General features: G+C 43.6%; 1 protein-coding gene across 1 annotated transcript in view; it reads right to left on the reverse strand.

Annotated features, from left to right (window-relative positions):
- CAPN8 (calpain 8) overlaps positions 1-24,605 on the reverse strand; it is a 52,416-nt gene that overhangs the window by 13,956 nt on the left and 13,855 nt on the right. Inside the window, exons 3-14 of the mRNA XM_039532303.1 lie at positions 18,270-18,388; positions 17,000-17,133; positions 16,510-16,678; positions 14,993-15,076; positions 14,129-14,214; positions 12,307-12,381; positions 10,979-11,139; positions 9,353-9,510; positions 7,362-7,373; positions 4,750-4,961; positions 3,127-3,163; positions 1,017-1,082 (exon numbers count right to left, since the gene is read on the reverse strand). Coding sequence (XP_039388237.1) covers positions 1,017-1,082; positions 3,127-3,163; positions 4,750-4,961; positions 7,362-7,373; positions 9,353-9,510; positions 10,979-11,139; positions 12,307-12,381; positions 14,129-14,214; positions 14,993-15,076; positions 16,510-16,678; positions 17,000-17,133; positions 18,270-18,388 — 1,313 coding nt within the window. The remainder of the gene's footprint in view (positions 1-1,016; positions 1,083-3,126; positions 3,164-4,749; positions 4,962-7,361; positions 7,374-9,352; positions 9,511-10,978; positions 11,140-12,306; positions 12,382-14,128; positions 14,215-14,992; positions 15,077-16,509; positions 16,679-16,999; positions 17,134-18,269; positions 18,389-24,605) is intronic.

Consider the following 24,605-nt stretch of genomic DNA (forward strand, 5'->3'; position numbering starts at 1 on the left):
TTCAGGTGATAACATGATAAACGTTTGGAACAAACCAACTGTGCATTCATTCACTGCAATACCCCTACAGACAACTCCACTTCTAATCCTTATCTTAAGGCATGCGACTCTAATGCATGGTCTACACTACAGACCTGACAGCAACACAGCTGTACCGCTGCAGCTGCGCCACTATAAGGTCTCCCGTGTAGCCGCTCTATACCAACAAAAGTTTTGTCGACAAAAGTGCTAATGTAGACAAAGCCTGAGACACCTCACAGATATTTCCTTATACCTAGAATGCGAAGTGCATGGTATCTCAGGTACCACAGTGTGGTAACCCACTAAATGTGACATGTCTACCAGCAACCACTGACTCAGTTCCTCGACTAAAGAGATTCAGAAATGTATCCAGACTTACGGAAACTGAAAGGGAAGCAACTGAAATTCACCCATCACAACTCAAACAAGCTTCTGTGGCTAAAAATGATGCTTTCACACTTCAAATTGGCCCCAGGTATTTGCTCCTTAAAAGCAAATCCAATGTGACAGCTACAAGCTAGTTTGTGCAGCAGAATCCTGCAGATGCTAAGGTCTCCTATGCAGTAATTAGGAGATGGTGCAACACTACCCTCCAGCTAACAGACTCCTGAGTCCAGCAACTTCTAACCAACAACAAGGAATATAGTCCTAATAGCCATTAGTGCAACACTCCGAATTATGCACCAGCCCAGGTAGCTGACTCCCCAGATAATTTATATCACCACATAGTAACATCACTCACTTCCACCATTCTTAAAGGGATGCTACACCTAGAGAGAATCACATTCTGCACCAATAAGAGGAATAACATAGTACAACTGTTCTGTTGTAAGGTACATTAAATTGGACCAAAATGGTAGCTGTGAGTTAATAAAAGGGGAAATCTATTCTATTCTTCAGAAGACTAGATAAACAAGAGACTTGGTACTCAAGATAGTTTTCTAACTTTGTACTTAGATTTCACTGTCTTTTTCCTCTCTCTTTAAACCACTCACCTCTCCAGAAAGCTTCTGAAACAGGCTCTTGAACTCCTTATCTATGCCCTTGTCATCGACATGAGGCTAAAGGGAAGAGATAACCAATAAAGTGGTTTATTATACTAGACACGGGTGCCAGGAAATGGGTGAGTGTGTTTTAAATTGCCAAACAAAATAATTTCCTAAATAAATGGTTTAATTCAATTTGGAAGACGAGCAGGGTCCCAGAGCTCGGGTTCAAGTCCGAGCCTGAATGTCTACACAGCAATTTTATAGCCCCGCAGCCAGGGGCGGCTCTAGCTTTTTTGCCGCCCCAAGCACAGCAGTCAGGCTGCCTTCGGCGGCGCGCCTGTGGGAGGTCCCCAGTCCCGCAGATTCGGTGTACCCACCACCGAATCTGCGGGACTGGTGGATCTCCCACAGGCAAGCTGCCAAAGGCAGCCTGACTTCTGCCCTCAAAGCGACCGGCAGGCCAACCCCCGCCCCAGCTTGCCGCCCCAGGCACGCGCTTGGAGCACTGGTGCCTGGAGCTGCCGCTGCCCGCAGCCTGACCCAAGTCAGCTGACTTGAGCCAGCTGCTGATATTGAACTGCTGTGTAGTAAGACTCTGATTGGAAAGGACTCTTGTGTTATCAAATTAGGATCACAAAATAGATGTGGAGAAAATTGTGTTGAGACTGTCTATAGCAATTATACAGTTCCTTGGAGGTTTGCTTTTGAGATGTATTTTGAGATTATTATTCTTTATGGAAAGGATCACACTATACCAGGGGTCAGCAACCTTTCAGAAGTGGTGTGCCGAGTCTTCATTTATTCACTCTAATTTAAGGTTTTGCGCGCCAGTAATACATTTTAACGTTTTTAGAAGGTCTCTTTCTATAAGTCTATATTATATAACTAAACTATCGTTGTATGTAAAGTAAACAAGGTTTTCAAAATGTTTAAGAAGCTTCAGTTAAAATTAAATTAAAATGCTGATCTTATGCCGTCAGCCTGCTCAGCTCGCTGCCAGCCTGGGGTTCTGTTCACCTTGGCCGGCAGCAGGCTGAGCGGGGCCTGTGGCCGGGACCCCAGACCTGGAGGGGGTTCAAGGCAGAAGGCTGGGGTGTGGGGGCGTTCAGGAATCAAGGCAGAGGGCTGGGAGGTGTGGGGGGTGGAGGGCAGAGGCCTGGGTGTGTGGGGTTCAAGGGGCGCTGAGTGTGGGGGGGTCAGGTCAGAGGGATGGGGCTGTGGGGGGTGCAGGGCAGAAGGCTGGGTGTGGGGGGTGGTTCAGGGGTCAGGGCAGAGGGATGGGGGCTGTGGGGGTGCAGGGCAGAAGGTTGGGTGTGTGTTGGGGTGTGGGGGGTTCAGGGCAGAGGGATGGGCTGTGGGGGGTGCAGGGCAGAAGGCTGGGGGGGTGGGAGGGGTCAGGGCAGAGGGCTGGGGTGTTCGGCTCATTGGGATTGCTCCCAGCCCCCTGCCCTGAGCGGCTCATGGCAGGGGGCTGGAAGGGATGTGCCTTGTTCCACCCCCTTCCCCACAGCTCCGTCCCTACCTCCCTCTGCCTCCCCTACGGAGCTGCGAGCAGGCTGCCGCTCTTCCCCCTCCCCCTCGCAAGGGCCATCAGCTGATTGGGGCAGGGAAGCAGAGGGGGAGGGGCAGGAAAGCACCACGCTGGGGGAAGAAGCAGGAGAGGGGGGAAGCTTGGCTGCCGCAGGACCAAGCTTCTGCCTCCTGCCCCCGCAGGGGAGAGCGGTGGGCGCGGGGGCTGAGTGGGGCTGGGGGCCGGGACCACAGCAGGCAGCTGCGTGCCACTCAAAATCGGCTTGCGTGCTGTGTTTGGCATGCGTGCCATAGGTTGCTGACCCCTGCACTATACCATGGTATTATATTGTCCTTGCGTATATGTATTCTGAACTGATGCACTACGGCTCAGTTACAGAATTGCATGGGCAAAATTTTGCACCAGAAATGCACATGGAACCTGTAAGCCAGATTGATAGGAAAAGGAGGTTTTCAATTACAGGGCTTCTTTACATGAATATGGTTAGATACTCTGATTTCAGCTCAAGCCAGCAGCAACAAAATCCCAAATCAAATGTCTGCTTGCCCAAGAAGCTGTTCATTTAGACCTAACTATGGCATTTACCTCATATGGTTTTGCAGCCACTACATCACCAATTTCCCTGAGGAAAAAAAAATAAAGACATGACAGTCTAGCATTGGCCTATAAAATACTTTACAAAGCAATGGATTCTTGTATAGCACTGCGGTCTCTAACATGATAACTTGAGCTTTTCTGTCTGCAATAATCCTACCTCAGCACACATAACATCCCTACATTTTTAAATCCAGCACTGCTTCCATGTACACCAGATGACCTGTTCTCTTGCCGTGTATTCAGCCTCTCCAGCCTTTTCCTTCTATTGGCCACTTTGTATGACAAATACCCACACTTCTGATCCTTTCTCTGAAAACATCTGCTCAATGTGCAATGGCAGTCAAAAAAGCTAACAGAATATTAGGAGCCATTAAGAAAGGGATAGATAATAAAACAGAAAATATCATAATGCCACTACATAAATCCACGGTACACCCACACCTTGAATACTGTGTGTAGTTCTTATCACCCCATCTGAAAAAAGATATATTGGAACTGGAAAAGGTGGAGAAGGACAATAAAAGTGATTAAGGGTATGGAACAGCTTCCGTATAAAGAAAGATTAAAAAGATTGGGACTTTTCAGCTTGGAAAAGAGACAACTAATCGGGGATATGATAGAGGTCTATAAAATTGTTATTTACTTTCTCCACACCACTCATGAAGTGTTATTTACTCCTTCACATAACATAGAAACCAGGGTTACCCAATGAAATTAATAGGCAGCAGGTTTAAAACAAACAAAAGGAAGTACTTCTTCACACAACACACAGTCAACCTGTGGAACTCCTTGCCACAGGATGTTGTGAAGGCCAAGACTATAACAGGGCTCAAAAAAGAATAAGTTCATGGAGGATAGGTCTATCAATGGCTATTAGCCAAGATGATCAGGGATGCAACTCCATGCTCTGTGTGTCCCTAACCTCTGATTGCCAGAAGCTGGGAGTGGATGACCGGGACTGGATCACTCGATAATTGCCTACTCTGTTCATTCCCTCTGGGGCACCTGGCATTGGCCACTGTTGGAAGACAGGATACTGGACTAGATGGACCTTTGATCTGACATAATATAGCTGTTCTTATGTTTCCCAGGGTGCTTTTTGACAAAGAACTTTTACTCTTTCAACCGCAGGTGGTGTTCAGATACTACAGTAGTGGTGCACGAGAACACAGTTGATGACCCATTGCTCTATAATGTGGGATGGAGCACCCACAGAAAAAAAATAGTGGGTTCTCAGCACCCACCGGCGGGCCCTGCCAATCAGCTCCTCCCCCCCAACACCTCCCACCCACTGTGGATCAGCTGTTCAGCAGCAGGCAGGAGGCACTGGGGGAAGGGGGTGGAACAGAGTGGGAAGAAGCGGGGTAGGTGGGACCTTGGGGGAGGGGGTGGACTGGGGGTCAGGCCTGGGGCAGAGCGGGGGTCAAGCATCCCCAGAGAAATGAGAGAGTCGGCACCTGTGTGTGGATGTATTGACTTTGTGACACAAGTAGCCGTTGAGTTGGGGGCCTTCATGGTTCAACTCTCAAGACTTTCATGTAGTGTGGAACTTTCCACCTTGTTCCTTGCATGCCTCACCTTGAGCAAAGAGAGAATTATGAAGATACATACTGAGCTTTAGCCTGTTTCTCAGAGAAAACTCGAAGGCAGAACTCTCCATCTTTGAAAGGCTCGAATGTGGATGGCACAATGAGGTACTCTCCTTGGGGCAGTTTGAGACGGCCGGAGACTTCGCGCAGGTTAACGTAGGTGTCAGACCGGGCTACTGGTCGGTGGGTTGTGAAGAAATCTCGGCTCAGATGGATATCTGTGTGATTTTGCAGCTGGCAAAAATAATATTCTATTAAAAATCAACTGGATAAAGTCACCAGAAAGCCTAATTTCCCAGGTTCTATTTCATTGTTTAAAAGCCATCCCCAGAACTTTACGCTAGCTGGAAGCAATATAACCTCCGAGTGAGGGTGAGGGAGACAAGCACGAATGTTCTGCCATATCAATATAATAAACAAACCCAGCACAACAGGCTGAACAACAGAAAGGGGACGGTGCTTAGCTCTAGCAGGATCAAACTTTTTATGTGTCTCTATAAGATCTGTGAGACAATAGCAAATAGTACCATGTTAATGTGGACTCAGAGCTAAACAAATTATTTGTTGTGAATAAATTGTTCAATGAATTTAGCACTTTTTCTTTTCATGAATTGTTCGTGAAAAGACTTTGATTTTTACAAATGTATTCAGCCTATGGGGTGTTTGCAAACTGTTCACTTTGACTATTCACAACATGTGATTGGTCACATAGGGCTGCCAGCCCTCCAGGATTGGCCTGGAGTCTCCAGGAATTAAAGATGAATCTTTAATTAAAGATTATGTCATGTGATGAAATCTCCAGGAATATGTCCAACCAAACTTGGCAACCCTAAAGTCACATGCCATTGTTTCTGCTCCCTGATTGGATGACTGAAATTTTTTAATCAGGAAAAGAGTGAATAGCAAACACTCATGTTGTCATATGACTGTGGCATTTATGAGCACAAAATATTCAAGAGGACAAAACCCCAGCCATGAGAGTATTCATGTATAGCAACAAGGGACACAAATATGAACAAACCAAATGGCCATTCAGAATTCACACAGATGTTTGTTAGCATTGCAGCTCTAGCAGCCATATAGCGTGGTTAACTCTCCGATTTCTTCAGTCACCAGTTTCACCAGCCTCACAACCCTATCATCTATTCCTTGCTTCTGACAGTATCCATAACCCAAAACTGTGAATGGATGCAGGTTGTCCTTCAGCAACACTACACAAAGAATATTCTTTTTATTGGCTATGTTATGTGAGCTATGAGCTGCTGCAATGGAAACTTCAAGCACCTTCTACCTCTAACAGTAGGTATAAGAATAACATGGCTTGAGGTTTTCAGTGGGAAATGTGTGACTAATCCCCTAGTTGTTTTGAAAATCCCACTCAACATTTCCATGACTGATAATCTGATTACATTTTACATAGTTTATAAAGCAAATCAGCGACTCATACATGAACATCAGAATGAAAACAAGATCCCAGTGCTAAATACACCTTCAGAAAGCCCATTCAATTTACCTTTACTCCACAAACTTTTCCTTTAAAATGTGTGACTCATCCAGGAAATGATACAAGAAAGGTGGAGAATGTTTGACAAGGGGTGTGCAGAATGCTTTACTGATAGCGTTTCTGGCTTGACTATAAAGCCAGGTCACAGAGTAAATGTGCTGAACTCATTTGGAAGGGTGATCAGTTGTAACTTCTTATATAAAAAATATTATATTTAACAATAATAACCCTAAACACTACAGTATCTCTGTTGTAAACTGTAGAATAATGTGGTGCCTTTTTTCTTTTTTAAAATAAGGATTGGATTTTGGTATAATCAACAATTCAAACAACTAGATCATTTCTCCCCGCCCAGTCTGAAGCTAAACTACAATGCAATGAAAAATTAAGAAATCAGATCCAGCATTTTTTCAATGTACATGTTCCATTTCCCTTTGTGTCTGAAGCTGTAAACAGAGAGCAGATAATTGGTACATAGCTGCACTTTATGTTATTGGACAAGAACAAAGGGGATGAAAAACACAGCAAAATTGGCAGCACAGAATGATAGTCTAGTAATGAATATGACTCTGTCTAGCTCCAAACACCCCTTTGTGGTCCTAATTTTAGAAATGGAAAGCCTCTTTATCTTAACATTGACACTTGATTGAGGATTAGGGAGGTAGAGTTGGATAAATTGATGACATTGTGCCTCTGCCCAGCAAAGAGAGAGGGACCCACAGAGTTTGATATTTCTTTAAATAATGTAAGCTAGGATTTCCTCTAAGCAGGAAAGGAAAATACAGTATGGACCCTGTTCTGCCAGAATCTTTACTAGACACATAGATCCAATTCTGATCTTAGTTATCTTAAGATCAATGGAAGTTAATGGAGTCGCTCCATATTTAGACTAGTGTAAATGAGATCTAAATCTGACTGGGATGAAACCTCATCCTACAATTCCTTTAAAATGGCTATTCAGAAGGTGGAGTATTTGTCTTCAAATATCAAAACACCCCAGTCAAAGGTCTCCTGAAGGTTTGTGGTCAGTGAAGAAGGCACCATGCTTTAAGCAGCGGTTGTATTAAACTCTCAACCCTAACAGGTGGTGGTCATCTGGAGGATGGAAGTCTCCAATAGAATGCACATACCTCTTTAGGGACCTGCAAAAGAGAGAAGTTAATGAAAGGAGGCTGCTTAGTATCTTCTGTAGTCAGCTGGGTGAAATGTAAACTAATGCCACATTTTATAGACTCAGATAGTTTGTCTTTCATTCCTATTTACAACCATTTAATGCAATTCTAGTCCATGCACAAAGTTCTTACTTGTGCTAGAACTGTTCCAAAGGAAAATTAGCAGAACATTTGGCCAAATCCTGAAATTCTTACTCAGAGTCAATGAGAGCTTAGCTCCAAATTGTTTTGAAAATTTATGAGAACAGGCATAAAATCCATTTACCCGCCATTACCATGATACTGATGAAAAATGTAATGATACTTTAATCACAAGTCAAAACAGATATTTGCCAGAAGGCAAATAGAGTTTTACAAAGCAGTTTTAATCTGTGTAATTTAGCCCTTGATGAGTTAATAAAATAGCTAAAAAGCACTGCTGTAATTTGCACTTGTGAATATAGGACATGATTTTCAAAAGCACCCAAGTGATTTGAGAGCACAGATTTCAATGGGACTTGTGCTCCCAAGTCACTTAAGTGCTTTTGAAAAATTCACCCATAGCCTCTTATAGAATGTCTTTTATGTATATAGTTTAGATAGGAGTGCATTGGTTGGAGAATCATACCATATAAGAATATAAGCCTGTGCACTCAGTTGTAGGAGTTATTACTACTGTAATTGTCTTTCAGTTAGCTTCAGTTACATGACTTATATAAGATTTTACCAGGCAGGTAAGCTTCAGTATGCACATTCTCTTTTCTTGTTATACACATATCTGCTCAGTGTTTTCCTGACTAGAGTAGGTCTTCCTTGGCCATAGTCTCAGCTGGAATAGGGGAAAGAACCAGTGGCAGCTTGTATCATGGATGAGTGTCAAGGTTAGAGGATTTAGCAGCCATTCCTTTCAAGATATATAGAGTTCATTTGTTAAGGGTTACTAAATCTACCCTAACAAGTCAAAGATTATGAAGTGGGCAGGTGAGTGAGATATCTCCCAAGATAGGAATACACTAAGGCAGAAGGATGGTGTTTTGGCCTGTCTATGCTCATAGATATGTATAGACAGCCATTCTTTAATTTGCAAATTCTAGAATGAAAATGGATTGGGTTGCCTGGCATCAAACGGATGGCATAGCAAACACTGAGAGCTAGCTGTGTGCACAAACACTTTGGCACCAGGGAAAACCCTTGCTAGTTTTGTACCATTGCCATATTTTCAGCCCTGAAGAAAAACTATCCCACACATGCAGGAGATAAGGGAAGCAAAACGCACAAACTACATTAGCAAAAGTTAATCATTCCCATTAATGACCTTTGCCCATGGGAGTCTATGCTACACTTCATGACATCATATCTGCAGAAAAGCAATGAATGATGGTATCAGTTGGAATTTCAGACTTTTTGTTTTGTTTCCATGGCATCAGAGAAGTTAGAGATGGAAAAGTCCTAGTCCCATCTCCTGCCTCTGCAGGATTGTTCCCTACAGTATATTATCCAACTGTTTACACAGACACAAGTGTTATATAAAACCAGAAACCGACAGAACAATACTATGGTAGGTAGTGAAGCTAACACAATTTGCATATTCAAAGAAAAATAATTCAAGCGAACAGCAGGAACTAGCGATGGGCCTAAAACTGAACCATTTATCTGGAATTTCCTTCCATCATGAACCAGCATTGTTTAGGCTTTGTGAGAGAAAAGACCTGAATGAGATTTTTGCTAAATTATCCACCTGCACTTTTGCAACGCTCTCTGTTAGAAACAGAATGGTACAAACCCCGAACCATTTTTCTGAACACTCCCATGCTATGGGGGTCAGATCGAATGAGAGAAGGATTTGAACCATCTCACAGAACCAAAACCTGACTGAGAAGATGCTAAAAAGTCAAAAGCCTCCCTGAGCCTTGCCCATCTCTTGAGGAGAGAACAGCACTGAGTAGCCCCTTAAAAGGAACTTACTTTACCTGATAGAAAGAATAGCCAATACTGAGTAGAGCTTCCCCCATCTTATTTTCTCTTCTGCGGTTCTTCTGCATCAGGCCCACCAGCACAGTGCATCCTTCATCACCATCATCTGGCTCATCCAGCTTGATTTTAAACTGAGGATTGGTCCAGTACGTCACTAAAAAAATCCCGAGGGAAAATGAAAGGAAAGAGTGTTTGCTTTCACTGCAGCTGAGGTCATTCTCATGAGAGGTACAGAAATAGCACTTCGGAGAGACCTTTGGGGTTCAGTCAAACCTTTCCATTATATTAGATGGTTCCATGTTTTCCCAGCTGTGCTGTATATTTATTTATACAATAACAAATTACAGAGACATCTCCTGGAAAGTAATGACCAGCTGGGAGGAGCCGATGCCATTAACACCAACCAGTCATTTAGGCCCAGAAAATGTCCTCTGCTAACACTGTTGTTGTTATAGGGCCAAATCCCAGAGAGCTTCTCTTCAGGTTTGACCTGAAAATGAATGCCAAATTACAATGCTTTTTGTCTTTGCAGTGTTGAATGGTGACTGTATTGTGGTTTTAAATGGTTTTACAAACGGCCAGTAGGTGGAGGCAGAAGCCTCACGTACACAGTACCCTGAACTTTTGAACTAGCCTTTCTCTTCTGCCTCAAAGCAGAGAAATCTTGCTCCAAGCCAGTTTTCACTGACCAGATAACGGTTTCATGGGGTCTGGCAACTACCAATCAAGTGTTAACACAGCACGTCTTTGTCTAAATGTGTATAAAGGATCTGTAAAACTTGTGTCAGGCAGAGCCTTCTGTATCTATTACAGAGCTCTCCTTTCTTCTGCAGAATAAAGCATTTTTCCTTATCCCTGTCAGGCTGTTATTGGCTCTCAGCTAGACGGACCCGATATTTTGGTAACAAATGGTGACTGTATTGTGGTTTCCACAATCCACTGGAGATTAGTCCAGTCAGAAGCATGACTAGTACAGGCAAGGAAGGTGCATAAAGAAAAGAGACTGTGCAGTGAATTAATCGCTCAAGTGAGAAAAGAAACCCTGATGAGAAAATGAGTCTGAATCAGGTTTTGATTTAGACCACATAGGTTTGGGTTAATATAAACATGTGTGGAAAATAGGTTAAAAAAAACCTAGAGAAGGAACTTCAGATCCAAACCCTTCTGGTTCTTAACTCATTTCAAAGTTTCTGGTTCCAAATTAGAGAGAAAAGGACCTATTTTCTGAATCAGACACTGATGCAGCTCAAGATGGCAGAAATCTCATGAAAATGACTGATCTCACAAGATTCCCAACCAGTCCCGATAATGGAAATCTCTTAATACCAGCTGATCTCATGAGATTTCTGCCATTTTTGGCTGAAATCTCATGAGAGCACTTGCAAGATTTCAACTTTATCAAACCCAAACAGATGGCCCTGATTCAGCCTTGAGCCTAGACCCTGGACTAAACCCATCTAGATCTTTCCTTCACCTCTTTGATCTAACTATAAAAACAGCAGAACAACCCCCCACGAAACAACCCACATTGATGCTGCAACAGTGATATAACATGGAACCTGTGTTGGAAGAAATTGTATCTATTTCTTCACCACGCATACAAGTTTCACCTGGGTCTTTACCTGGATAGTTCTGGCAGCCACCAGCAGTAGAACCCCGTCTCCACAGACCATTGAATAAGGTCAGACCCCATTTATGGACCTTGTCACTCGTCAGGGTGTCAGGAGTCAAGTTGCAGATCTCAAGCCGTGTAAACTGTCTTTGAAAATCTGAGAATGCCATCCTGACATCAAAGAACGCAAAGAGTCCACGGTGAATTCATGAACTTGGAACATGGTCAGATCCACTGTGAATTGATCCCTTTTCTAATGAGGCAGCAAATGGCATAACCACAGGAGAATTACCTGAAATTCAGTCTAACTGAACTTTGAAACTAAAGTTGGCTTCTAGGAACCCCAACCACCCCTTTAAGGCAACAGTTCTCAACGGCCAATATTCATTAAGGGCTCAACAGTGCCACCTTTGCTCATGCTGAGTCATACCTTAGTACCCAAATAATTTCACTGAAATCAGCTACATGCTGCTATGTGGGGAATGAGATACTACTCAGTGTAAGGGTAACACAATAGGGCCCTGTGAAAGAGCCATACTTCCAAATAGTCCCAGAGATTTTTTTAAAAATTAGCTATACTTCCATTGTTGCTGTTTCTTCCCCGTCTCTGATAGCTCAGCCTGGGTAACAGTCACCTTATTCTTACATTAGAGATAATCAGGTCATGTTGCCAGCTGCCCAAGAGAGCAGGACACACTTTCAACAGATGGTCAAGCACTCTCTTGGGGACCGATACCATTCCTTGCACTCAGAGACTGATTCTGATTTCACTTCCACTGGCATAAGTCAGGTGTAACTCCATCAATGTCAGTGGAATTAACACTGAATAAATCCACAGCAAAGAAAATCTGAATTAGATCCTGGACACACAGCTTTGTCACTGATTTTCCACTGCCTTGTGCCTTGTGTAGCTATTTACAGTTGTGCAAAGAGGACAACTGCCATTCTAATCAAGGGTAGAGTTCTGCAAAGATCAATTCAATATTTACTCATGTAACCAAATACTGGGCTGGATTTTCCACTCACTCCCAGTAAATAGATGCTACCTGAGGTATAAAGCTAAACTTCCTCACTACTATTCAGGCAAAATCCAAGCCTCAAAATATTGAGCATCTGAGCTACATCTTTGCCACCTCATCATGCTATAGAAACCCTAATATAAAGGTAACATTTGAATGGGAAGGGAGATAACCAACAGGCTAATAACTCTCACACATCATGGCTGGGTTAGTAACCCTTTGGATAGTGGTATTTTCTCAGCCACCATCCAAAGCAATGCTTACCAGGACATCTCCATGTACAGTTTCCAAAGGATTAATCCCACTAAATGATTCTTACCAAAACTCTCCATCATCTGCTTGCTTATCCAGAGCCTGTTTTTGTTTGGGATCAATATAATTCCATTCTGGAGCACTACAGACAAAACACAAAAGGCAGTAAGTATAGTAGTTACATTTTACTTCATAACAACTTCAGGGAGTTGGAATCTTTCTATAGTTACAGCTGATAAAAGTACATATTTCCTTCAATGACTGGATCCTTTACTCATCCCAAGGGCTGTGCAAAATGCATATTGACTCTATATACCAGGGGTCGGCAACCTTTCAGGAGTGGTGTGCCGAGTTTTCATTTATGCACTCTCATATAAGGTTTCGCGTGCCAGTAATACATTTTAATGTTTTTAGAAGGTCTCTTTCTAAAAGTTTATAATATAACTAAACTATTGTTGTATGTAAAGTAAATAAGGTTTATAAAATGTTTAAGAAGTTTCATTTAAAATTCAATTAAAACGCAGAGACCCCCCGGACCAGTGGTCAGGACCCATGCAGTGTGAGTGCCATTGAAAATTAGCTCGTGTGCCGCCTTCAGCATGCGTGCCATAGGTTGCCTACCCCTGCTATATACAGTTGGAAATTATTTAGACAATCTGGTCAAAGAATCAGGCTTTACATTTAACTGTATTTGCGGCAAATGAACCTTAAATTTAATCATAACTACAAGATGCGAGAATGCACAGATATGACTAGGACTAACTGGATGAAATTAAGAAAAGACTATCAGGAAATGTTTCAGTGTGAGATCTATTCTAATGTCTAATAGTCTCCCAAGCAGAGTGGTGAAACCTCCATTATTTGGGACATTTTAAAACAAGAATGGAGAAAGAGAGACTAGAAAATATACTGCAGGGAACAATCCTGCACTGCTCACAGGGAAGGACTAGGTATCCAATGCTTCTATTCCATCTCTATCATACTATTGTACAGTGGGCCAGATTCTGATCAGATCCAATGAAATTCTGGAGTAATTCCATTGATTTCACTGGAGATGATCCACATTAAAACAGGTATAACTGAGATCAGAATATGGCCCTGTAAGTTTATATGAAGCATACTACTTTTAGGGTGAGCAAACCAGGTCCAACAAAAACAAGATTCACCCTAAAGCTTTGCTCAAGTTGCACACAAACACAATGCTCTAATTTCAGCCTGCCAGGATGAGAAGCAGATATATCAAAATATTGCGTGAGAAATTTTTTTCCTGGTATTTCCAACCTGACCAAACCCAAGAAAATCTTAAAAACATTGTGACCATAGTTCTCATGAGATTCCAAGCCCAGCTTCCAGCTCAGAGCGGTTCAGATGAGTATTCAAACCTTTGGGTGCTTAGCTGAACCCAGTCAGAGCCTTTTGAGCTTCTCCAGCAGCTGTCAAACATTGCCCTTTCTTAGGCCTTGTCGTCCCATCAATGTCGATGGAGTTGCTCAGCAATTTGGCCCTATGAGGTTTTCTAGCCATGGAAATTGATTGAATACTACACTGGTATCTCACCAGCATCAGTCGGATACAGGCATGAGGAGAGTCACCTTGCGGAATTACATGGGTCTGACTTCCTTGGCCCTGTTCACAGCAAGAACTACAGACTACTCTCCATAAATAAAGCACCCTGCCTGGGGTGAGGAGGTAAATCCCATGATGAGAACAGATCCGTATCCAGCACTGCTCATTGATTAATAATGTTTAATTTCTGACTAGTTTCAACTGATTTAACACCTTTTCCAAATGTGCTGTATGGCTTATTAACTGCAGATATTACCAATTTAATTTTTAAAAGATATTGGAACACAGTGATGAGAGAGATGCTACAGTATATAACAACCTACTTATCGCTCCAGGCTCCGGTCCACTCCACTTCACCCCAGGGATTTCTAATCCTGACTAGCTTCTCTGGGCGCCCACGGTAGTTTACCTGTAGGATCCACAACAAGCAGAGTCTGAGCATTTTGTTAATTTACTCATTATCCTGTGGTATTTGATTTTACATCTAGAGAAAAACACAATTTTCACTCTAGTGGGATGGTCAGAGATAAAGAACCACCAAATGTCTCCCACCCCCACCATCAATTTATTCTCCCCTTCAACACCAACCCAGCTCTACAAAAATAGCATTACTTACAGGCCTAATGGTGAGTCATACAATATATGGGTAACATGCAAGGATGAGCATCAGCTACAACACAGCACAAGAGCTGCATTCTCCACAGTATGTGGCATTTCAGAAGACAGTGCAGCAGCATAAATGGTACAAAGTTATTTAGCAGAATCATCTCTATAATCACGATAGCTTGTGATATGTAGGGAAAGTTTGTGAAATGTAAGGTTCAAGTGAGTTTATAATATAGTCTGTTAGTACAATGCAGGTTGCAGGCTGTGCTAATTCGCTGAGGAAAACTGGTTGGAATAAAGTCTCTGAGAGGTTATGGCCAAGGGGAGAGATTTCAGGCTAAAGAACTTTTACAGTCAATCTCTGTCTCTGAGGCTGTGAAGATATTAGCAACATTTTCATATAGGTCAAACATGGAGAGTCATCAGCAAGTTGTCAAAGGCAGTGTAGTATCGCAAACCCAAAAGTATCTTGTGTGTTACACTGGTAAATCATTCTGTGTGATGGTAAGTTTCATCAACATTGTATAGGTCAGGTTTATCCATAGGAAACCTAATAGGTTTAGCCATTCGTATGAGCTTACCTCTTCTGCTCCAGTGAGAGAGTAAGCATGTCCCTTTACCAATTTCTTACTTGTGATAGCCTCAGTTTCAGCTGCACTGGTGATCTAGGACAATAAAAATGCTGTTATATATTGCACACACACACAGTTTTAAAGACCAAATTAACACAGTTGCAGATATCTAAATGGTATCATAAAATATAAAAAATTCAACAATACAAACTGTGTTAAACAGAAATGGATCCAAACCCTGGAGTTCAACTTTGTATCTCCAGAACACCCCAGTTCCAAACACATCTGTGACTTTGGGGGCGCTGAAATCTGAATCCAAATCCAAACTTTCCCAACTTCAAATATTCAGGTCCAGTCCATTATAGAGAGAAGTTGCAGTTATAAACTTTTATGTGAGCTCAGATCCAGAGCTCAGATCTGTTGTTTTGGTCAGAATCCAATAGGTCAATAATAAACGCAGCCTCTAGTGAATATAAAAGGCTCAGTATGCCAAGATATAACACTGACCTTTTTCACTGTGCAACTTACAAAAAAAAAAAAAAAAAAAAAAAAAGGTTGAGGGACAGGAGGAAGAAATGAATTTGAAAGATGTGGGCTTCTATCTAATGTTTTCTATAACTGCTGAGACTGCCTGTTACAGGTGTCAGTGATTTATAGGATTGAGAAATGGAGCCAACTCCAGGTTGTGTGTGGGGAAAAGGGCAAGTGTGGGTCTCAAATGATTGACCTAGAGTACCTCATAATAAAGCATACTTGAAAGGCACCACAGAGTGAATGTAAGACATTCTCAAAGGGTTTGTGCCTGTCTCCTTCTCCCCACTTGGGTGTCTGGGGCTGTAGGCAGGCAGCATTTGAATCCTAACAGTAGTTAGAATTGCATTTTAGAAGCTGGATGACCCAGGCACATTATTCGTTTCTCTTCCAATGTCAAAGGAATGTGGTCAGAGCGGAAATATCGTGGAGGAGTCTGAGCTGACATGCTGTCACTAGGTAAATCAGGCTTGGGGCAGACTGCCACAACTCTGTGAGGGACTCATGCCATCACCAGTACACATGAGGCTGTGTCAGACATCAGGGCTGAATAGATAGTCAGGGAGTCAACATTAACCTAATATTTTTCAAGAAGTTTGTGCTGATAATAGCACTTTATACATCTCTAGCTCTTTTAATCCAATAGCCCCAAATTAATAAAACCTCACACAATTTGGTTACCTGTGAGATAGGTTAGCATAGCTATGCCTATTTTACAGATGAGTAAAATGAAGTGGCAATCAGAGGCAGTCAGGAATAGAACCCGGCAATATGATTCCTAGTCCCCAGCTCTAATGATTAGGCTCTTTCCTGAGCAGGGAGACACGATGGGTGGTTGCCCATTTAGGAGCTGAACCAAAGCCCACTGAAATCAGTAGAAAGTTTCCACTGACTTCAGTGGGTGTTGAAACAGGCCTTTCCATAGTAACAATGCCTGCTGCTGACACAGATCAGAGTTCTGATGGTGAAAGAGTAAAATACTGGCAGTATCTCACATCAATGGAGCAGCCAAGCAATGACCCAGCTTGCAGGGCCTTCTGGATGATCTGATATAGGTTTGGTGGGGCCTTCCTCAGATCATAAGACTCAGCGATGCCACCCGTGAAATCCTCAAACCCTTCTGTAGTGGAGCCTCCTGTGAGAGCCTCATATGAGCCATTCAATCTATGGGGAAGAAAATAAGATAACAAACATGCAATAAGGAATATCCGGCCAGTTTCCACACATACATCACATTTGCATTACAGAAATAACAGTTTCACGGGTGTTACTTGTGAAACTAGCAGATAAAACATTTTGAGGCAGAAGGTTGGCAGTGCTCCCTGAAGTGTTTGTGGGAAACAAGAAATGGTGTGGAGAGGGGAAGGAGGAGGAATAAGAGACTAACACTAGGGCAGAATGTGTTTGGGCCTGGCACTGGCATGGGTTGAGACCGTCACATTCCTTGCACTTATTATGGCCTCCCTCAGAATTAGCTCCACTTACTTAGCGTAGGCCTTCTCCAGCAGGGCGCTCCAGAACTCATTGCCTTCCTCCGAGTGAAGGAAGAGCAGCTGCCCGTTTTTGGTGGGCAACCTGTCATCAACAACAACATCCACCCACTCCCCAAACTGCCAGAACTAAGGAAAGAAAGAAAGGGTGGTTAGAGCTGTGTGCTACAGTTACCTCCCTGCTAAAAATCCTCCCGCCACTCTCTGCTTCTCACTGCCCCCTATGCTATGGAACAGTCTCCCACTTCTTGTTGGCCATTCATCTTCTCTTCTCCATCTTCACATCCCTCATGAAAACCCACTTTGAGGAATCCTTCCTACACTGGACTCCTCCCCACTGATTTCTCCTCAGTCTCCCATATGTGAACTGTTGTCTACGTTTTGTCCCATCCATATTACGCTGCACATCATTTGGGACAGAGACCAATGTTTTTTCTATTCTCTGCTTTACTATATTCTTTAAGGCTTTGGTACATTTACAAGCACTGTGTGAAGGTTTATTAATCAGTAATATTAATGCTGCCTTGGATGGAACATCTAGAACATTCTCATAGTGTGGTCCATGGAGTACTTTTGGTGTCCACAAAGAGCTGGCTAGCAGCTGGGATGCATTAAGTCCTAAATTTTCAAAAGTACTTTAGGATGCCCAACTTGAGGCACTCTGAAGAGGCTTCATTTTCAGAAAGTGCTGTGCACCCACCCACAGACAAAATAAGGCCCCCTTAAAAGGTACTTCAAGTTGGGGCACCCAAAAACACTAGTCACTTTTGGAAATGTAACCCTGCGTACTTAGCTAATATTAATTCTCTGTGTAAGCAACTGCTGAAGTTGCCACCAGGATGTTATGTGGTCACAAATGAGAGGGGAGATGGACAACCTGACAAAGATTGGGAGGCAGGCAAATCCACAGGACAATCTCCCTGCTGAGATGAAATGTGGCCTACACTGTGAAAAAGTTGGCACCTGATCTAGAAGATTCTGCTCTCACAGTGGTATTAATCTGGAGTGACTTTCTTGCCACCATTGGCGCAGCACTGGGTTTATGCAGCTGTAAGAGAGCAGAATTCTAGTCCACTGAGTATGTATAATTGCATTTTGTTATAGTCTCCTCCATTCTCCACCTCCCTGTCTATCTCACTTGCACACCTTAATTGCTGAATATCTAACTTGTCATCAGCAATGAGACAAGCTACATTTACCTAAACATTGGATCTTTCTTTTGTTCCTCGCATCTTGAGCCTGATTGATGGATTAGCAAGAGTTACCTGGAAATGAAAGATCCCAGCGTAGTTCTTCTGGAAGCTCTGATCTTTGGGAACAATTCGATGCAGGATTTCTTGATCCAAGGTAAGAGATGCAATGGCTGCTAGGAGCCAGCAGTCACCTGGGAACATGCAAGTCTCAAGATAGAAATGTGTATCAATAAAATAGGGCCTTGCGGTTTCCTCATTTTGCCCTACACCACTACTTGAAATACCCTTTGAATAAAATGCCAAAGTAGAGTTCCCTGTGAGATCCTATTGGAAGTCTAGTTGCTGGGTTGTTTTGTTTGTTTGTTTTTAAATACATCTGTTCTGCTTATTTTTCCCGGGGGGGGGGGAGGCGGGGGCTTTTGTATTTTTAATACAATTAGGCCCAAATCTTGATTTAAATTCTGCCAAAGTTTCCAGGGCTGATGACAGTGGTGGATTTAGTGTTCCATTTCAAGTTTTATTTGTGTTTAGACCATATTTTACATGCTTTTTAATGCCTTCAGGGAGCAATTTATGTGGCTGAAGCAATGCAAGATCTGGGCTTCCCACAGCAGTTTAATTTCTGGATGATGGAAATACCATGGCGGGGGGGGGGGGGAAACAGACTTCATGTTCTTTCATGGCCTCAAATGGCTCCCTGAGGCATTAGAGAAAGATCAGGTTAACAAATACTACTTCTGAGATATTTGGGTTTAACCCAGCCTTTGTTTCTTCATGTGGACACACACAGCAATATCATCAGTCGGTGTAAATCAGCAGCTGAGGATCTGGCCCAAATGGTCTAAACTGGCGTGTGCTTTAACATCAGAGGGCAGCAGTTAACTTCTTAAAAATTAGATAAGTGTATTCACTGTAGTAGAAGGTCCAACCCAGTCCTGCGAGATGCTGGGAGCTGCATGCCCTCAACTGTCACTAGCTTGAGGTTAACCTTGAATGGGAATGAAGGTGCCCAGCACCTCACAGTATCAGAAGCCTAATTAGGAAACTGCTGATGGTTAAACTGCCCCCCAGAAAATTCTGAGACTCGTTTGTATCAGTTCCCATAGAAGTGCCTATCATTTAGCAAAATGTAACTCTCAAACTAAAACATGCATAGCTCTCCCAGCATTGTAGTTTGTGTTTTAAGACCTGGCTCTTTAAAAAAAAAAAAAAAAAGTTAGCTGACATGAGAGGAGAAAAGAAAGATATCTCGTCCCCCTCCTCCCCCCCTCCCCATACATACACAATGCTGGTCCAAAGGGCAAGGAAATGCCATACTGGTGGCACCATGTTTCCAGGATACCAGCATGAGCATATTTCAGTACCGCTTTGCATACATGCAGGGTCCATACATGTTGCTAGCACTGAGCTCTAGTATCACACATGTTTTGCCCCACATGAGCACTGTTGAAGAAGCAGAATTAATCATAGTCCTTGTGGTAGCAGGGGGATGTGGTAGAGGAGGGGCTCCTGATGTGGAGAGGAAACCAACAGCTTTTGAAGTGGGGATTTAAATCCTCATCTTTCAATGTATCCCTGCTACTTGCTCCCCTGCCTCCCAGTTCCTCAGCTGCTGCTGGCCTGCTCTGAAGCACCCAGTGCTATCTTTGAGGAGATGGTGGGGCAGCTCTTCTGGAATTCCTGCTACAACAACAGCATCCAGCAGAGAACAGACACAGCCAATTGGTAAGGAGGAGGTAGAGTTCTCCCCATATGTGATATCTGGAAATGCCTCCTCTGTGTTACAGGCCAGGCTGTTGCAACTATTGAAATAGAGCCTGTGCCATTAACTACTGAGTGTCAGCAGCTGGAATTTGCTTAACCTCAAGGATGGCCACCTTGGGAATGTTTAGTCAGCACAAAACTATATAGACTCTTCAATTAAATGAGAAGCCTTCCCTGTGCTAGTTCTGAGTCTTAGGGTACGTCTACACTATGGGATTATTCCGAATTTGCATAAACCGGTTTTGTAAAACAGAATTTATAAAATCGGGTGGAGCGCGGCCATACTAAGCACATTAAATCGGTGGTGTGCGTCCATGGTCTGTGGCTAGCGTCGATTTCTGGAGCATTGCACTGTGGGTAGCTATTCCATAGCTATCCCATAGTTCCCGCAGCCCTCCCCCCCTTGAAAACTCCGTTGAGATCCCAGTGCCTGATGGGGCAAAATCCTCTGGGTAAATGTCGTCAGTCACTCCTTCGTCTGGGAAACAACGGCAGACAAGCATTTTTTTTTTTTTTCCTGGATTGCCCTGGCAGATGCCATAGCATGGCAATCATGGAGCTTGTTTTGCCGCTTGTGACTCTCACCGTATGTGTACTAGATGCGCCCACAGAGGCGATTCAGCAGCGCAGACACAATGCTTTTTTTTTTTTTTGACATGAGAGCAGATGTTACTAGTCATATTGCACCATCCAAACCTTTCCATAAATTGGAACTGAGGATGATCATGGCTACCAGTCTTTTGTACCATTTGCTGCTAGTGCCCTGGCCGATCAGCCAGGGGCGCAAGCCAAGATTGGTTACTAGCCATATTGCACCTTCCATCGCTTTGTACCATTTGCTGTTGTTAATAAGTGCCCTGCCGATCAGCCAGGGCGCAAAGCAAAATGGGGAATGACTCCTGAGTCAATCCCTCCCTTTTTCTATCTAAAAATAGAATCAGTGCTGCCTAATATAGGCAAGTGTACTAGAGAACCACCGTATCATAGAACCAGAGAGCACAGCTGCTCTGTGTCAGAGCCTGCAGAAATTATGATCTGTATGCTATTCACAGGGGTGCTCCCCTGTTGATTCCGTTCTTCCCCAGCTTTTCTTTGGCTACTGTAGCATTCCCCCCACTTGTGTGATGAATTAATAAAGAATGCAGGAATAAGACACACTGACTTGTTAGTGAGAAATGAGTGGAAGGCAGCCTCCAGCTGCTATGATAGTCCAGACAGGACATTAAGCAGTGTGTAGGAGAGAAGCCCAGCATCCCACTGCTAGTCCAGGGGCAACTGAATCTTTTCTTTACACATGAAGGGTGGGGGATGGAGGGAGCCCCCCCCTGCTATGATGAGAGGATGGTTAACCATCCATCCACCAGAAAAATTAGGCCAGTCTTTTTGTACCATCAGCTGGGCTGATGATGAGGATGGATTTCCATCTTTTGTACCATCAGCCACCCATGGCGGGGGAGCAAGATTGTTGGTGTTGAGTGCTGCACATCTGCAGCATTCAGTAAAGATAGGGTGACATGTAAAAAGTCAGAGGATTGTTTTACCTTTTCGCTCTGGGGGGTGGGGGTGGGTGAGTAGATTGCCAAGCTATGCCCTGACCCATGACACACTGTGTTTGACCTAGAAGCATTTGGAGCTCAGCCAAGAATGCAAACACTTTTTTCGCTGCAGGGACTGGATAGCTATAGTCCTCCAGTCCATGAGCATCCATTTGATTCTTTGGCTTTCGTTACTTGTCACGCCACTGCAGTGCGCTGAGTCCCTGCTATGGCGTCTGTCTGGAGATTTTAAAAAGGATTCTGAATTTCATCTTCTGTAACGGAGCGCTGATAGAACGGATTTGCCTGCCCTTAGCGCGATCACATCCGCATGGTCCATGCGGAGCTCTTTTTTTTTTTTTTTTTCGCGCGCCGCGCGCCCTGCGTCGGCTGGCGCTGCTGGGCAAACAGGAAATATTCAAAAGTTCGCGGGCTTTTTCTGTTTACCTGACCACTGCATCCGAGTTCAGATTGCGGTCCAGAGCGGTCACTGGTGCACTGTGGGATAGCTCCTGAGGCCAATACCCGATCATCAGCCACTACTAACCCTAAATCGATATGTTAATACCGATATTAGCTGCCTCTCGTTCGTTAGAGGAGTACAGAAACCGTTTAAAGAGCCAAAAAAATCGATATAAGGTGCCTCCTGGTGTGATTTGTTTTTTAAAAAATTTTTTTTTACTCTAAAAAATTTTAAAAACGCCTAGTGTAGACCAGGCTTTATTATAGTAATGTAAGGTCCTGTTCCCCTAGGACAGCACGCGTGCCCACAAAGTGAAGTCCTTCACAAGAATTCCCCATGGGAAATCTCTCTCTGTCCTGGCATTTAGGCGAATGCCAGCAAATTCCATCACTCAATCATTTCTACTTCCTTCAAAAGAGGCTGGATCAGAAAAATATGGGGTCTTACACATTATTCCAGTTAGGAGGAAAATTTGGTGATGGAGTCCGGGACCTTTTAATGCATCTTGTTTATTTACAAGGAGTGTTCAAAATCCTGTTTCTCTGAACAGAGGAGGAACCAAACTATAGTTTCCTTGCTCACAGCACTAAACCTCTTTTAGCCAGCGCCAGACCCATAACCCCTCTTTCTAGGCTTCTCTCAGGGCCACACATCATTCTTGTCCAGATTGTGTATGGAGCTTCAGTCTCTGTCTGTATGTGTGCTTTTCTGCTTCTTCCCACACACACACACACAACAATACCAGCAAAGCCTTCTGCCCACATAGTACAAATTCCTGAGTAGCCTTTGATGAGCCTTTGTTTTAAGCAGTGCCATGTGCCTGTGCTTTGATTTAGAGACCACTATTCTTTTATAACAAAACTTAACTGTTTCTGCTATCTTAAATGAAGGGCAGCAGTTACACCCACCAGTGTGCGTCATGAGCTTTAATCCAAACTATAACTATATTTTAGATAAACATTGAGGGCTGGCGTATCCACCCAGAACTCCCACCAAAAGAACTACATTGCTTTTAAGTGGTACCATTTGTTATTTTGGCACAAGTCTATATGTGGATATTCTTATTTCAGAAGAGAACTATCCTATTTAAAATGAAACTGTATGATATCCACGCACACCTGGCACTGAAATAACAAAAATGTGACTCAAACCCCATTTCGTTATTTTGGCACAAGTTTGTGGATAGATCAGCCCTCAGTCAGGTATTCTCAAATAAGGAATCATGATTCAACACTGACCTCAGTGCTGCACGTCAGACCCTTCTCACCGTGTAGGGCCTTATAGACTTGAATGTGGCTCAGTGAAGGTGCTGGAATTAGCCATGTCAAAGCATTTTCAGGATTGGGTTACTTAGGTCAAAGAGCTAGGCTTACTTACAAGGTAAGCTCTGGGGGCAGGGCCCATCTCTCTTTGTACAGTGCCTACACAATAGAGCCCTGATCCTGACTGGGGCTGTTACGCACCACTGCAATAACAATAACAATACATGGATAGTTATCAAAATCTCACTAATTAAAATGTGAGTGTTCTGTTTTTAGAGAGACTGACAAAGCCATGTTTCTAATCCTACTCGATGGCAATTTTCACAGCTTTCTGTTGCTCCTAGCAGCATGTGCCCATGATATAGTTCAGAGCTCAGACACCTCTCTTTGAAACCTAAACAAATACCTATGCAGCACCACCAAAGCCTGCCAAGGCAAGGTGTTCAGGGATATTGTTGCTGATTAGAAATCAGCTTTCAAATACTGAGGGAAATTTGGCTTCAGTTTCCTAGAAAGTGAATTTAGTAAATCCAAAGAGAAAAAAGGACCCATCGAGAACACATACTTGACTGAAATACAGTTGAAGTGCAGTCGTAGTCAGAAAAGTGCCTATGTTAAAATATCTGTATAAAACCTATCTGCTCACCATGTGCCTTCAGGTCACATCTGTTTAGTTTACAGATGCAAGGAAGTTTTCACTACTGTGAGCCTTGCAGAGCTAACCTAGCATGAGCTGGATTCTATCTGTCTCATACATCCCAAGCATGCCCCTGTGGCCTGAGGTCGCCCTGAAAGCACCCTGCCTCAGTTTCCCATACACTCAGGCTTCTCAATAACTCCACAAAGGCCAATAACAATGTCCCTTCGTGGGGTCTGGTTTATTAACATAAAATAAACTCGAAATAACATCTCTTCCCCCGCCCTGTCTCACACTGGGCACTGCCCCTCCTCCCTGAGGTTTGTCTGTCTTTAAGTTTGTAAGTTGGAGCTTTTTGACCTACCCCAGTCTCTCTGCTCAGCCTCTCCCCTCAGCCTCTCCCCGGATCCTTTAAACACTCCCTGCTCTTTTCTGAGCCTTCCTACCTGGAGTCTTCTCACAGCAGCTCTTCCCAGGCTTCTCTTCTGGTTTGGGTTCTCAGCCATTCCTAGCTTGACCTTCTTCCTGGACAAAGGTCTCCTGCAGGACCCTCCTGCTCGCTGCTGTTCTGCTCTAGCCTCTACCCCAACTTCCTCTTCCCTTCTGGCTCTTTACAGAGAACAGTTACCCTCTATCTACAAAGACAAGTGCCAGTACAGGCAGGGGCGGCTCCAGGCACCCACACAGCAAGCGCGTGCCTGGGGCGGCAAGTCACGGGGCGTGGCCTATCAGTGGCTGTGAGGGCGG

The sequence above is a fragment of the Mauremys reevesii genome, linkage group 3 (assembly GCF_016161935.1).
Source record: "Mauremys reevesii isolate NIE-2019 linkage group 3, ASM1616193v1, whole genome shotgun sequence".
NCBI classification, from domain to species: domain Eukaryota; kingdom Metazoa; phylum Chordata; order Testudines; family Geoemydidae; genus Mauremys; species Mauremys reevesii.